General features: G+C 55.5%; 5 protein-coding genes across 5 annotated transcripts; 3 read left to right on the top strand and 2 right to left on the bottom strand.

The window, feature by feature from the left end:
• Nucleotides 1–139: 139 nt before the first annotated feature.
• C8A04DRAFT_8869 (WD40-repeat-containing domain protein) lies at nucleotides 140–1,284 on the top strand (the record flags this gene model as incomplete). Its single annotated transcript, XM_062785272.1, has 2 exons — nucleotides 140–1,190; nucleotides 1,244–1,284. 2 exons carry the CDS (start codon nucleotides 140–142, stop codon nucleotides 1,282–1,284), a joined length of 1,092 nt encoding a protein of 363 aa, XP_062641007.1.
• Nucleotides 1,285–1,593: 309 nt separating this feature from the next.
• Nucleotides 1,594–2,908, bottom strand: C8A04DRAFT_8884 (uncharacterized protein; the record flags this gene model as incomplete). Its single annotated transcript, XM_062785278.1, has 2 exons — nucleotides 1,594–2,627; nucleotides 2,806–2,908. The coding sequence occupies 2 exons, from the start codon at nucleotides 2,906–2,908 to the stop codon at nucleotides 1,594–1,596; spliced, it is 1,137 nt and encodes a 378-aa protein (XP_062641006.1).
• Nucleotides 2,909–5,018: 2,110 nt separating this feature from the next.
• C8A04DRAFT_24181 (Alpha/Beta hydrolase protein) lies at nucleotides 5,019–7,891 on the top strand (the record flags this gene model as incomplete). The annotated part of the gene is made up of 3 exons (XM_062779015.1): nucleotides 5,019–5,239; nucleotides 6,665–6,840; nucleotides 7,032–7,891. The coding sequence occupies 3 exons, from the start codon at nucleotides 5,019–5,021 to the stop codon at nucleotides 7,889–7,891; spliced, it is 1,257 nt and encodes a 418-aa protein (XP_062641005.1).
• Nucleotides 7,892–8,270: 379 nt separating this feature from the next.
• On the top strand, nucleotides 8,271–10,010 carry C8A04DRAFT_24180 (uncharacterized protein; the record flags this gene model as incomplete). The annotated part of the gene is made up of 6 exons (XM_062779014.1): nucleotides 8,271–8,387; nucleotides 8,529–8,936; nucleotides 9,001–9,250; nucleotides 9,314–9,508; nucleotides 9,601–9,807; nucleotides 9,901–10,010. The coding sequence occupies 6 exons, from the start codon at nucleotides 8,271–8,273 to the stop codon at nucleotides 10,008–10,010; spliced, it is 1,287 nt and encodes a 428-aa protein (XP_062641004.1).
• Nucleotides 10,011–10,585: 575 nt separating this feature from the next.
• On the bottom strand, nucleotides 10,586–13,744 carry C8A04DRAFT_24179 (uncharacterized protein; the record flags this gene model as incomplete). The annotated part of the gene is made up of 3 exons (XM_062779013.1): nucleotides 10,586–12,869; nucleotides 12,935–13,383; nucleotides 13,445–13,744. 3 exons carry the CDS (start codon nucleotides 13,742–13,744, stop codon nucleotides 10,586–10,588), a joined length of 3,033 nt encoding a protein of 1,010 aa, XP_062641003.1.
• Nucleotides 13,745–14,407: the final 663 nt, after the last annotated feature.

The raw sequence follows: 14,407 nt of genomic DNA, 5'->3' as shown, positions 1-14,407 counted from the left end.
CTTCACCTTCTCCCTCGCTGGACTGTTTCTGGCTTCGACCAACTCAAAGCATTTCTCACACCCTCCCCATATCCTCTCCGCCAATTCGCCGTAGCGATAGTTGAGAGCTACTCCTATCGCGCCCGACACACCCGACACCATGGCTCCCCCCGAAGTGCACCACTTGTTCCACAACCCGATCGCGGACCACTCGTTCTCGGCCGACCGCAACACCCTCGCCATCGCGCGCGATACCACCGTCGAGCTCTACGGAAGGGCCGGCAATGCGTTCAAGCTGCAGGATGAGCTCAAAGGCCACGACAAGACGGTGACGAGTCTGGATATTGCCCCCAACTCGGGCCGCATCGTTTCGTGCTCGCAGGACCGCAACGCCCTCGTCTGGGAACCCACCCCGCAAGGATACAAACCTACCCTTGTGCTGCTGCGCATCAACCGCGCCGCCACCTTTGTGCGCTGGTCGCCCTCCGAGACCAAGTTCGCCGTCGGTTCCGGCGACCGCCTCATCGCGGTCTGCTATTTCGAGCAGGAAAACGACTGGTGGGTGTCCAAGCACTTGAAGAAGCCCATCCGTAGCACGGTCACCACGCTCGCGTGGCACCCCAACTCGGTGCTCCTAGCCGCGGGCTCAACCGACGCCCACGCCCGTGTCTTCTCCAGCTTTATCAAGGGCGTCGATGCCCGGCCGGACCCGACCGCCTGGGGCGAGCGCCTACCCTTCAACACCGTCTGCGGGGAGTACCTCAACAACTCGGCCGGGTGGGTCCACTCGGTGGCCTTCTCGCCGAGCGGTGACGCGCTGGCGTTTGCTGCGCATGACAGCAGCATCACCGTGGTCTACCCCAGCGCCCCCGAGCAGCCGCCCAAGGCGGTTATCAGCATCAACACCCAGTTGCTGCCGTTTATGAGTCTGATTTGGAACGGTGAGGCCGAGATCATTGCGGCCGGCCACGGCTGCGAGCCGTACCGGTTTAATGGTGGGATTGAAGGCTGGCAGCTCAGCGGTGCCCTTGAGGCCAAGGCCCTGGGCGGTTCTGGCGACCAGCGCGAGGAATCTGCCCTCAACATGTTCCGGCAGATGGACCTGAAGGGTAAGGTCAAGGACGATACCCAGCTGAAGACGACGCATCAGAACACGGTCACCACCATTCGGGCCTACGAAACAGCGGGCGACGCGGTTCGCAAGTTTAGCTGTAAGTGGATTTCATGCTTATCAATCTAACATATGGTTACTAACGAGAAATAGCGAGCGGTGTTGATGGGCGCGTTGTGATCTGGAACGTGTAATCTAGGTAGCTGTGTAGGTGTAAGGTTATTATAGTCCTTCACCCCGAAGAATGTTACGTTCAATTTTAGACATCACCGGCCCCGCTGCTGTGTTGCTCACGCTATTGTGGATTATTGCGGACGGGTTAGACGTCGGTCTGGCACATTCAACAAAGTAGGGGCGGGGCGCCAGGGCTGTCAAATCCGGCATTAATAAGAGCGATCTAGTTTCTATGTCTCTATGAAGCCGCTGTACCGTTTCTAAGGGGGATACCACAAATTACACCTCAAACCCCCGGGAGCAAAACCCCCATCGTCCCGATCGATCACCTAAGCAACAGCAGTCTCGACCGTCTCCGGGCCCTCTGGAAAGTGGCTCGCTGCAACATTGCACTGGCGAAACAAGCGCACCTCCTCCGGGGCAAACGCGCCCACAACCGAGTGAATCAACCCACGATTATGAAACAGGACAAAATCGCCCTCCTCCCAATCATGCGGGTAAACAAACCGCGGCGCAATACCCGGCCGCTGCAAGCGGTGCACAATCTCCCGAACCTCCGCCAGGTCATCAATGACAGTCCCATCAGCCAGATGCAACGCCCGCACCGCCGACGGATGGATCTGCAAAGCCAACCGCCCAGTAACCGGGTTACGCCAGCACACCGGCAAGATCTGGACCTTGTCGGCTTCGATAGGCGGCAGGTCCGCGAGCGGGATTTCTTTGCCCTCCGACACCATACCAAGCCCATCAGAGCGCGACTTGGCGCCGGACATCCACACGTACGGGTGCGGCGCGTACTCGACCTTCGCGGTGCGTGCAAACTCCTGGTCCGCCGGTGACAGGAGGTCGTACATGGTGTAGCCCGAGGCGAAAGCGGTGGTGCCGAGCGGCACAACCAGCTCGTCCCCGGAGCCGTCGTCGTAGCGGCACACCTGAGTGCGCCCGCTGGGCACCTTGACGGCGAGCAGCGAGGTGACGACGGGCGGGGCTAGGCCGTACAGCGCGGCGTCTATGTGCCAGCGGTAGAAGCGCGTGTAGGCTAGGTCGTCGGCTTCCGGGATGGTGGTTGCGTGGAAGGTGCGGTGGTGGGGGTGGCGGAGTTGTATGTTGTGCAGGCCTTCGTACTCGGCCACGAAGCCGTTGCCGATGACTTGGACTTGGGGCTGGTGAGGGATGGTTTTGAGGTCGGGGTGGAGGATGGAGCGCTTGGCGTCGAGGGTTTTGCCGTGGCCGTATGAGCTTGCGGTTGGGTCGAAGCGCTGAGTGAGCTCGAACTGGGCCTTGGGGGAGACGTGGCCTTGGTTTTTGAACACGAGGACTTGCTGTTCGAAGAGGGCCTGGCGGATGATCTTGAAATCGGCGTCTGCAAGCGAACAGTCAGCCAGTGTTCGGCTAGCCGCTGAACATGGGTTGCGTGTTGCTCTTACCTCAGGAGGTTACCGATTCTACGGGTATTCTCCCATGTATGTCACAGTATCCAAAACATTGGTCACCCGGCGAGGAGGCAGGTTTTGGGGCAAAATTCACGGTTCATTTCTTACCAGTCAGCTGCTCGATGTCGACATTGCTAACAACGGCGCCGAAGTTTACGCCGGATCCCTCGGCGACAGGGAAAGGCGTGACGGTTGTCTGGATCGGAGCCATTTTATCAGTTGTTTCAACTGGAGATGTGTTTTGAAGTGAGGGATGGGAAGTGGAGGACTCAAAATGGCGAGATTTTTGGAGGGAGTGAGAATTTATATCCCAAGAGAGATGCCGGAGGCTCCGGGGCTTCCGCCGGAAGCCGCCGATATTCGTCGTTCGGCCCCACATCGCTCCTCCGGTCAGATCCGCCCGGTTATCGTTATCGCGATAAGATGTTGTGTATTAGTCCTTCGTAACAATAACTCAATCAATTTTCGAGTATAGCCTGGTTACGACATTACGAGGAGAACAAAGCACGGAAACGACAAGGGACCCATCTGGAATTATCAGTGTTATCATCATTTTCCGTCTTGACGTCCAACCAACCCAGCCCCTAGCTATCGTGGACCGAGAACCGTGGTGGGGCCCACTAAAGGGATACCTTCTCTCCATCCTTGGTCCTTCACACAGCAGTAGAAGCCCCCGAACGACCCAGCCTTCAAATTGGAGCTTGAAATTAATTCCTTTGTGACTTCTTGAGTCATTACTCAAATTTATACTGCGGAACTTTACCCATCCATACAAGGCATACGAACGTGTTGGCCGATGTTTTCTTCTGCCCTGCTTTTGGCTCCCAGATACAAAATCCACATTGAAAAACTGTGTAACAGGCCGATCCGGCGTGGGAGAAGTCATGATGCCGAAGAGCACAATCAACACATTAACTAACTCGGCACCAGTTTCAACTTTAGGTTGATGGATTCCTTCCTGAAACCTGAATCTCCGCATTGCTCGGAATCCCCGACGAAAATCCATCATTTCAACCGTCTCGAGTTCTACATAGTAGTTTCTATGTTCTCTTTTTTTTCTTTTTCTTTGGCTTTTTTTCAGCCTTCCGATCATCTACCGGGGAGTTGGAACACCCGTCTTACTGCTTCTACACTACGCCGTCGGTCTTCTTTCAAGCGCCAGGGATGGCAGCGAAATCTCATTGCTCAACAGTCAAGCCTGCGCCCAGCTGCCAAGCAGCGATCGACAAAGCTTGAGCCGGCGACGAAGAACAAGCCAATTGTATCCCCTGGCTGTGTACAGGACATGTTTGCACTTGTTTGCCCAAGAAGGCGGAGCGATCCCGGCGACCCAGCCATACGGTGAGTTGATTAAGTTAACTAAACCCAGCCGCATAAGATGGCGTTGAATAATCCGTCCCGTGGATACGGTGAGGACATGAGATCACCACAAGTGCAGGTGCCCGAGCCGTCGGTCAACGACGCACGGAAGCCTTAGCCTTTGGAAGCTTGGGCACATGTCCTATTTGGGTAAGCAAGATGCTGAAGACGGGTGGTGGCAGATGTTTGGAATGGATCGGCAACAAGGCTACCTAACTCCTGAGTCCTAAATGGCCCTGAGGAGATGCGGGCCTGAGTTGTTTTAATTTCGCGTTGCCCAATGCTCGCTCGCGGACACCGAGCTGACAACACCAGAGAACATGATGGCAACATGGGGTGACACGGTAAGGCTGAGTTTAGGGATCATCAAGAAATAATCTCTTTCCCGCGTAATCAGGGAGGGAGAAAGTTGAGTTTTTGATATGAGCTTGTTACACAATCGTTTACACAACACGCGTTGTGCGGAAGCGAGGCTCTTGGGTTTTCTCGGCTGCCCCGATTTTGGGCGAACGAGGATATCTCCAGAGCGAATTTGAGCCACGATGTCATTTGACTGGTCCACGTCGTTTCCCAGGACGAGGTCTCGAACAACGGTAGCGCAAGACGGGACACGAGTTTCCCCAGGATGTCTCATAACTGATCGACACTGATCACCGGGAGCTGGGCCATAGCCACCGGGTGGGCTAGGGCAAGGAGAGGGCCTGAGGTGTGGGAAGTGAGAGAGCTCTCGCAAAGGTGACCGAGTCTCATCAGCCGCTGAGTGTGAAAGTGCGGCTCGGGAAAGTGTATAAAGGAGGGAGCCAGGTAGCCTCCAGATGTGCTCCAAAGAGTCCAGTACGCAAGCACCCTCATCTTTACACAAGACCAGAGAGGCTCCTTCCCATACCTCTCCTTCTACAAGTCCGATTCTCAAGACCACATACCCACATCAACCAACACCCACAAACGCACCTTCCTTCAAAATGAAGACCACTCTTTTTACCCTCCTCCTCGCCCCGCTGGCTATCCAAGCTGCCGAGATAGCCCGCGTGCTCCCCAACAAGCCCGCCGACCAGCTCGCCGCCGCCGGTCTGAAACCATCCGACGCCCACGCGCCCCAGGCCGAGATTGCCGAGGGTGCGACTAATGGCGGCAAGACACTTGACAGCGCCGCCATCTATTGCCCGGGCGACTATCCATACTTGTGCCCGTTCCAGGGCGGTTTCTGCTGCCAGTTCAATATCTGTTGCGAGAACCAGTGCTGCTTGCCGGGGACCAGATTCTGCTCGAACGGAGGCTGCTATGCATGAATGGGCGGGCTGGAGACGGGACCCGTTATACGGCAGATCATGGAAGGCTGGGGAGCATTGTACAAGTTGAAATCGGCCCTACTGTTATGATTCTTTGACTTCTTTTGTTTCGGGGTCGGTTCAGTGAGGCAGGCGTATTTGGCCAGGATCTGGGAAGGGAAATTTGTGCGTCTATTTGGGTTGGTAAATGTTTGGATTGGGCTGCAGTTAAGTAATTGATTTTTCAAGGGCACACCTGCCAAAAGTCGTCAGTGGAACCCAGAAGTGTCCGTCCCTGCAGCCCCCAACCTACGTAAGTAACACTGGACTGTAGTCTTGGCTCTCCCTACCGCCTGATCGAACAAAGGGCTGGCCGTAATTAGTCCTAGAAGGCAGGAACGTTCCACAGTCCTCGTCTGCACCTCTGCCACAATCAAGTCGGCAGGAGGGACACAGGACCATCCTTCCCCCTTCGTTAGAGTATAACCCCCCCCCACCCTCTAGCTTAGGATTCCACATTTATTTTTCAAATTCACAATCCAGATTCCATTCCACCACAGATTTCATCACATTAGTCGCCACATCATAACCAAAGCATTGCTTCTCAGCCTCAAAAACCAACCGCTGTTCCTGTCTAGCAAGCACTGGCGCTCCTCCATAAACCTTTTGACACGCTCAGTCTGCTCATTCAGCCAAAACTTGGATTGCTTTTTGACGCTTGTACCGTTGACTTTTGTCCTCTGAGAAAAATGAGACGCCAGTAGACTTCGTAGGCATGCTCTGGGTAGTTGAGTGCCCCTCGCGCTCTCTGACTCTAGGTATCGCAAATACGGCCAATGCTCCTGTTGTATGCCGTTTGAATAAGAAGCACAGAGTCTGGGTTGCGGGTGACGAGCCAGATTGGGGGCACCACAATCTGGACAGGAAAATGCGGCTCCAGTCCCAGTGAATGATTCCGACGAGTTTGTAGTCGTCGTCGAAGAGGACTCGAGAGTTGAGAAAGTTGCGGATGGTTATGAATGACATCAAGCCATCAACAGCCGAGCCACCCTAGGAATGAGGGATAGTGACCCAACCTTAACTAATACCCATCTGCAACAATTACTAGCAGCTGAAAAGTGGTTGAATTTCATTGCATTGTCGGCCTGTAAAAGAGTATCGGACCAATGTAGCCCCGTTATTCCTAACTAATCAATAGATTCTTTGCCCCGAGAGTTGATTATCCACGTCATCGTAAAGGCCACAGCCTGGGCTAGACAGGGGGTCAACAAAACAGGACGTTGGGGAGAAGTTCCAACAGGCTATTATTCCGAAGGATCGCTAATACGAACACATCATAGCGTGGTCGTCCCCGCGGAGCGGCCCAGAGAGTGCGGTGGGTCTTCGGGGGCCGATTCTCCCCCACACCGAATCAACGTCCATTCCTGGGGTCCCGGGGAGCCCGAAGCTACCGGCACGGTGGTTATGAGACGCCGATCACCGATGACACCCCGCGTCACGGGCCGCGTGGCTCAGTGTAAGTGATATTGAATCCGGCGAATCCTCCTCAACGGATTCAAGTATAAGTAGATGTTAATCGTTCTACTTTTCACTTTTCTTGCTCAAACTTCGAGATCCAAAGTTTAGTCATTCACATCAACTTGCCACCAAAACCGGAGTAATAGGGACAATTTCACAAATCATTAACACGAACAACCGCCATGGCAGACAACAACACCCCCGCAACCCTAGTCGAAGCTGTCGTCCACAACGAGGGCTGCGACCTGCACTACTGGCGACAGGGCCAAGGCCCGACGCTCATCATCTTCGTCCCCGGTGGGGGCGGCAATGGCGACCAGTACTTCCCTCTCATGGCCCTGCTGACCGAACACGGCGGTTTCACGACCGCAACATTCGACCGCCGACAAACCTCAGCCAGCCAACTGGTGCCTGCAGGCACCAAACAAAAGCGACTGAGCCCACCCCAGCAGGCACGCGATGTACGTGCCGTGATCCAGGTCCTGGGCTTCGAGCGGGCCGTCGTCTTTGGCAACAGCAGCGGCGCCATCTTTGCGCTTCAGTTCGCGCACGACTTCCCGGACCTGGTCGACCGGGTCATCGCGCACGAAGCACCCCTGACGGCACTCCTGCCCGATGCCTCCAAGATTACGGAGTGGTTCCTGCAACTTTATGAGCGGTACGAGACGGAGGGCATGATGCCGGCGGCTATGCAGTTCGCGTCGGAGTTGCTTGGGTATGACGACGAGGGCATGCCGCCGCCCAAGCCTCCCGTGCCGGGGAACCTGCGGAACTTTTGGGAGAACGAGTTTCTGGTGCTGCTGGGTTACGTACCCAACCTGTTTCGGATCAAAGAGAATGGGACTAGTGTTGGCGTCATGCGGGGGGAGCGGTCTCGTGATGCATTTTATGCGCGTACGACGGATGAGATGGCCAGAACCCTGGATTGTCCTCACTTTATGGTGCCGGGCCATCATCAGGGGTATGAACCCGAGGCGGACAAGTTTTTGCCCAGGTTTTTGGAGATGTTGGATGTGTTGGAGGAGAAGAAGAAGGCGGGTGGGAGGTGAACCATTTTCTCGGGCATGAAAGAGCAGGTGGGATATTCTTTGACGGGTGCCCAGCCCTAGCGTTGGAACACTTCACCTCCTATCGGGTAGATATGTCGGTGGCGCCTGTTGTATGACCAAACTACCGACATCGGTACTCATTCCACGTAGCACTAGCTCAAATGATCTCAACCATGCGTAGTGTTAGTCCCCGCACTTTTCCCGTTTGCTTGAAAACTTGCTTGAGGTTCAACGGAATGAATTCCAACGAAGGGCCATCTTTGTCAAGCACCGACATCGCTCTGGCTCGTAATATAACTTGAAATAATTCAAAGTTGAGACAATAACAACTCGGTCTGCCAGCATCAACAAGCAACCCTTGATTATTAGTCTCACCGCAATGAAGGACAACTATGACCATGAACCGGGCCCTTCCCTAGCGGTCCTCATCGTCGGCGCAGGGATTGGCGGGCTTTCTGCGGCTATCGCCCTACGCCGAAGAGGTCATTGTGTTCTCGTGCGTTTCCAAAGCTCCTTAGTGACATGGCCCCCATTCCTAACTCAGCCGGGCGGGCAATCATCGTATCAACAGTCTCACAGATTGGCAAGCAAGCAATAGCTGGTGTAGTAATGTATCTAACAACCTCCCGGGCTACAGGTTCTTGACCGCGCCGACCTCTCTTCAACCGGCATGGTGGGAGCTGCCATCCACCTCTGTCCCAATATCACCGGCATTCTACCTCATTGGGGCGTGGATATGCAGAACCTCGGCGCCAGCCACGTGTCCCGCTACCTTGCTCGTTCCTATGATGGCCGCACGATCCAGGACCTTAACTTAGCCGCGGAGCATAGCGCTCGCTGGTCGAATCCTTGGCTCATGGTCCATCGTGCTGCGCTGCATAAAGAGTTGAGAAGAGTGGCTACCGCTGAGGAAGGGGAGGGTGTACCGGTCGTGTTGGAGGGGAATCTGAATGTGGTAGGGGTTGATCCGCAAAAAGGGATGGTGATGTTGGAGGGTGGCGAGACGGTATTGGCGGATGTGATCGTGGGGGCGGATGGTATTTACGTATGTGCTCTGCAAATCTCCAGGGGTCCATGGAAAGTTGGGCTGCTAACCACGACGGCCACAGTCCAAAACCAGGGACGCCGTCAGTGCGCTCCCACTCTTCCGCAGCGGCAAAGCAGCTTTTCGGTTCATGATTCCTCGGCTCGCTGCGGTATCTGACCCCGAGACAGCACCGCTGGCAAACCCAGACGACACCTTCAGTCTGTGGCTTGCGAATGACCGGCGCGTTGTCATGTACCCATGCCACAACAACGAGTGGCTTAACTTTGTCTGTGTCCACCCAGACACCGAGTCACATACGACCCTATCTGACGGTAAGTTAAGCATTTGATCTAGTAGGTAGTAACGGAACTGTTGTAGCTGAAACGCCCGGTCAGAATGGAACAAGGAGACAACACTCGAAAACGTCATTCAAGTCTTCCATACCTTTGAGCCGCGACTGCTGGCACTCTTTCGCAAGGTTGATCCAGCCACCTTAAAAGTCTGGCAACTTCTCGACATGGACGTCCTCCCTTCGTGGACCATTGGCAAACTAGCTTTACTCGGCGATGCCGCCCATCCATGTCTTCCCTGTTGGTGCCCACGTAGATTGACACTTTGCCTTTCCCCTTTGTCTACGACCACGCAGTCTACTAATCAATATGATGTGCCTAATACAAAGCAGACCATGCTCAAGGGGGTGCTCAAGCAATTGAAGACGCGGCTGCGCTGGCTGCTGTTCTCCCGCGGGATGCCACCAAGTTAGATGAGGTGTCAGAACGCCTCAAGCTGTACGAAAGCATCCGTTTTGAACGGGCCCGCCGCATCCAGCACTACTCACGACTTGCGGGCCAAGACCGTGGAGGGAAGAAGAAGGCGGAGAAGTTTGACGGTAAGCTTTTTGTTGATTTTATGTGGGCAAATTGGGTTGTTCTGTTGGTGACTCGGCTGGTACTAATTGCTAATTCACAAACCTCAACAACAGCTCTGCAATTTAAAGAGTACAACTTCAACCACAACGAGATGGGACATGCGGCAGCGGCGTATGCAGAATGGTTAAAAGAGCGGCAAGAAAAGTGTGGCACTTCAAGCTGATTTGACATCGAAATGACTCACGATGCTAGTAGACAAATGGTTCCACGTTTGTATGTCAAAGTAGAATTGACAAAGTAATTACCAAATAAGAAAAGAAAAGCCGAGCAGGCTATCTGCTGTCTACTCTGACGCAAACTAGTTTCCCAAGCGGCCCGAGGGATACGGGACACCGTGCTAACGCTAACCACTTGCCTCCAAGAGGCTGGATTTTCCTTCTGGGCCAACAACCAACTCGAGGGCCCCAAACGACGATATGATTAAATCGAAGGCGTGAGTGAAGAACAAAAAGAAGAGGGAATAGGAAAAGGCAAAAACAAAGCAAGAGCAGTCATCTCATCTCGTCATAACCTTTGCCTGAGAACCAAACACGCCATGCCTCGCCAACACGCCCTAGCGCCAAACGAAAAAAAAAACAAGTCAACAACCGACATTACCCCAAACAACAACAAAACCCAAAGGACTGGACCGCCCTCCCCCCAAACGTATCTCAACATATCCTCTCTCTCCCATCTCTTTCACCCTCTTTCTTTTTCCCTCTCTCTCTCTCTCTTTCTGAAGTGACGTGTGCCTTCCTTTCACTTCCTTTTCTCTTCCACATCCTCCCCAATCACATTCGGTCGTCTTGGATCCACCATAGCCGCCAACCTCTCATCACCACCCCTCGCACCAATCGACACCCACACATGCTTCGCCGGGATCGGCACGCCCTTTGTCTCGCGCATGCCCGTCCAGCGCATCCGTCCCTCACGGCTCAGGTCACCGTTGCCTAGCCCGCCACAGGTGATCCACTCGCGGACAACGTCCCGAATGAACTCGATCTTGAGACGGAACTGGTTGGCGGCTGGGATACCCTGGATTTCGACGGGGATGCGAGGGCGGAGGCGGTAGCCGGGCAAGGGGACTCCGTCGGGACCGTATCGGGGGTCGGTGCCAGTCGCGGCGGTGCCGGTGAGGGGTCGGGCGAAGTTGAGGAGGGTTTGGACTGGGTAGGACAGAACGGCGCGGTCGTCGAGGGCGGATTCGGCGAGGGAGCCGGACTCTTCGAGACGGCGGGCGGCGTCCTGGGGTAGGTGCCAGAAGTGGCACCACTCGCCGGCCGCGTCGAGGACAATCTTGGTGTGGTCGGGGAAGTTGAACTGCATGTGTCCGTCGGCGAATCGCCAGCAGCCGACGTCGCCGAAGCGTTGGTAGAAGGTGACTACGTCGACAGGGGCCGCCGTTGGGTCGGTGATGGTGGGTGAACGGATCGCGGCGTCCTCAGCGGCGTCTTCCGCAACGGCTTGTGGGTTAGTTGGGGTGGTTGAGGAGGACTGGGACGTTGTTGGGCTGTCCATCTCGCGGCCGTAGGCGATCATGTAGTTGGCAAACTTCTTCCAGAGCACGATGCGCTCGCGCTTGCGGTGGTCGTAGATATCACGGCCCGCCGACAGCTTCCCCAGGGTACCGTCCGGGTTGACGGGGAGTACAAAGTTCTCAGGCGAGACACGGACCCGCGTGATGCCTGACTCGCCGTTGTTTTCGTAAAAGTAAATGCCCTCCTTCATCGGCACGATCTGGTGCCGAGCGGTGTAGCTGGGGTCCTCCTTGCGCATACAATGCCGCTCGGCGTCGTGTACGAGCAGGCAAGCTGGGGGCAACACGCCGGGTGTCGGGCTGTCGGGAGACGGGATACTGCGGAGAACGCACCCGACACTGCCGTCGTTGAGGACGTAGCCTAGACCGAATTTGTTGGTGTAGTCCACCCACTTGACCACAATGTGCGGTAGAGGCCGCGCCTTGTCGCGTGAGGAGATTCCGACCGTGGTGCGGGCTTTCAATGCCCGGTTAAGCTCGCTTAACATGCCCTCGAGTCCCCGCGACACCACTGTGGGCTCGGTCCCGGGGACGGTTTCTTGATACTCGGATGGGCTGAAGAGAGAGAGCCTTTCTTCTTGGCGCTTTCCCCTTGCCGAACCTGAACGGCGCACTGAGGAAACCTGCTCGTCCGATGCCGCGGCCGGCGGGTTTCTAAGGGAAGCAGCCTGGCTCCGAAGGCTGCGGGTGGATGCCCGTGTGACAGGGGCCGGTTCTTCCGAAGGTTGCTGGTCCGCGAGCGCGGGGCTCTCTTCCGCTGCTCGGGGCCGCAGAGCGACCGTTTTCAGGGCTAGCTCTGTGACCAGTTTCGTTCGTGTGGTTCCGGCCGTAGAAGAGGGTTTATGTTGGGCCCGTTGTTGGGCCGCAAAGCTCTGAGGCGGCGCTCGCAACAGCCCGGATGACACTCGCTGAGGCTCCGCAGCTTCCCTGCCGTTTTTGGACTCGTGCGCCGTTTCTGACGGCTGCGATGCCTTTTTCACCGGATCCTGAGCAGACAACCGCGCCTGCAGCTTTTGCTCGTTCTTGATCTCGTCAAAGGGCCGGTAGACAATCCCTTCGGCTAATGGAATAACTGGGGTCAAGCCGTTTTGCTCCTCCTCAGCCATCTCCCTCCAAATGTTCCTGAACACCAGTTGTGACTTGTTCCACAACCCAACACCGCACTCGTGCGCCAACTCCTGGACGTTCCGAAGGTTGGCGGGTTCCGTCTGGGGCGTTAAGGGCTCGTAGAACGCCGGCTTCTCAGGCGCTCCTTCTCGCAACTTGACATTGATGTCGGAACCGACGGGCATATAACCGGATGTGAAGAATGGGTGGGAAACAATCGTATCAGGATCGGGGCGCATATCGGCGTCTTGAAGCATAGTCGCAACGAGATCTTTGGCCTCCTGGCTGATGGTCTTCGACTCGGACGACGGCCATTCGTAGTCTCGGTCTTTGGCCCGACGATATATCTCGTCGGTCGTCGCAGATTGGAAGGGTGGTTTTGATGTAAGCATGGCAAACCTAGCCATCTGTTAGCACAATACCCTCCCGTACCGCCCGCTGTGAACAAAAAGAACTAGACCTACACAATGATACCCAGGCTCCAGATGTCCACCATGTGGTCGTGACCTTTCCTCCCCTTTTCCAGAATCTCAGGAGCAATGTAGTTGGGCGTTCCGCACAGTGTCGTCCGCCGCATGACCTGCATGTCCTTGCCGTTGAGAAGCAAAGCTGCCAGCCCAAAGTCACCAATTTTGGCGTTCATGTGCTTGTCCAGGAAGATGTTGCCCATCTTGAGATCGCGGTGGATGATGCCCTTGGCGTGCATGTACTTGATGGCGCCCGCGATCTGAACGGTGTAGAATCGGACTTCGGGCTCGGTAAGACCCTTACGGCGCTTGACCATGTCCATGAGAGAGCCATTGGGGCAAAGTTCCAAGACGAGATAGGTGCAGTTCTCGAAAGTGAAAGCTCGGTGGAACTGAACGATGTTTTGATGGCGCATCTTGGAGTGGATTTGCAACTCAGTTTGGAACTGCAGAAAGGAGTTAGTCGGTTTGTATGTTTGACCAGTTCAGCAACTCACCATGGCCTACCTTTTGCTCCATCTTCGTCGGCATCTTGCTCTTGACAATCTTCAAGGCGATGCGCTTTGATGCCCCGGCTGCTCTGCCCTCATAGCAAATCGCAAACCCACCCTTGCCGAGCAACTTGCCAACTTGGTACACCGTGCCATCTTTGCGGTCGGAGCTCGGTGGTTCGACAACATTGTTCGGAGGCGGGGGCGGGTGCTCCTTGTCCCTCGAGGACTTCAACTGAGCGGCGGCTTTGGTCTTGAGTTCGTGTGCTCGAGGGGCCCGCTGGGCGTTCGCATCCCTAGGGGATAACGCCTCCATGTCGAAATCCTCCGCACTTCCAGGCCGTACAAACAAACCCGGGCAAATCGCGGTGAACTGGGTGCCAATAATTGTGTCGAGTACTCGAGGTCTTTATTGTCGACTGTGTTTGAGGGATTGGTTAGTGGTATTCCGACGGCCGGATAACGTGAGGGTGAGGCGCGGCGAGGTCATCAAAAGTCTAGGATCCGGGACCTCGAACTTCTGAAAAGGGAAAGAAACACAACAAAACGGATAGGCACGCACAAGGGCCTAAAGAGAGCGGAGCGACTTACAATTCAGTGATGTTTCATACAGCACAACACATGCAATCCAAAATGTGATGCAGTGCAGGAAACCACACTCTTGACACCTAGGAGTGGCTGAAGAGGCGATGAGGAGAAGTGAGGAAAAAATGCTGGTTGAGTGTGTCGTGTCGTGCGTGTGAATGTGCTGCACCAAAGAACTGCTGCGTTTCCGCCCAGGAGTGGGGAATTACAGCAGCTGTCCAGCGCACACGCTGGGTCACCACGGTAACCGGAGCTGCAGAAATCCAGGCCCGAAATAAACTTCCTGGACCCGCCAGGAACTGGGCCACGCCGCAACACCATTGGCCCCTCATTGGCGACGCGGCTCCCCGCCAAAGCCGAGATGATCCCTTCTGCCGCCTTGAATTCGGGCTCC

The sequence above is a fragment of the Dichotomopilus funicola genome, assembly GCF_033296635.1.
Source record: "Dichotomopilus funicola strain CBS 141.50 unplaced genomic scaffold C8A04scaffold_2, whole genome shotgun sequence".
Taxonomy (NCBI): domain Eukaryota; kingdom Fungi; phylum Ascomycota; class Sordariomycetes; order Sordariales; family Chaetomiaceae; genus Dichotomopilus; species Dichotomopilus funicola.
Note: the sequence above shows the minus strand (reverse complement) of the source record. Positions and strands in the feature narration are given on the sequence as shown.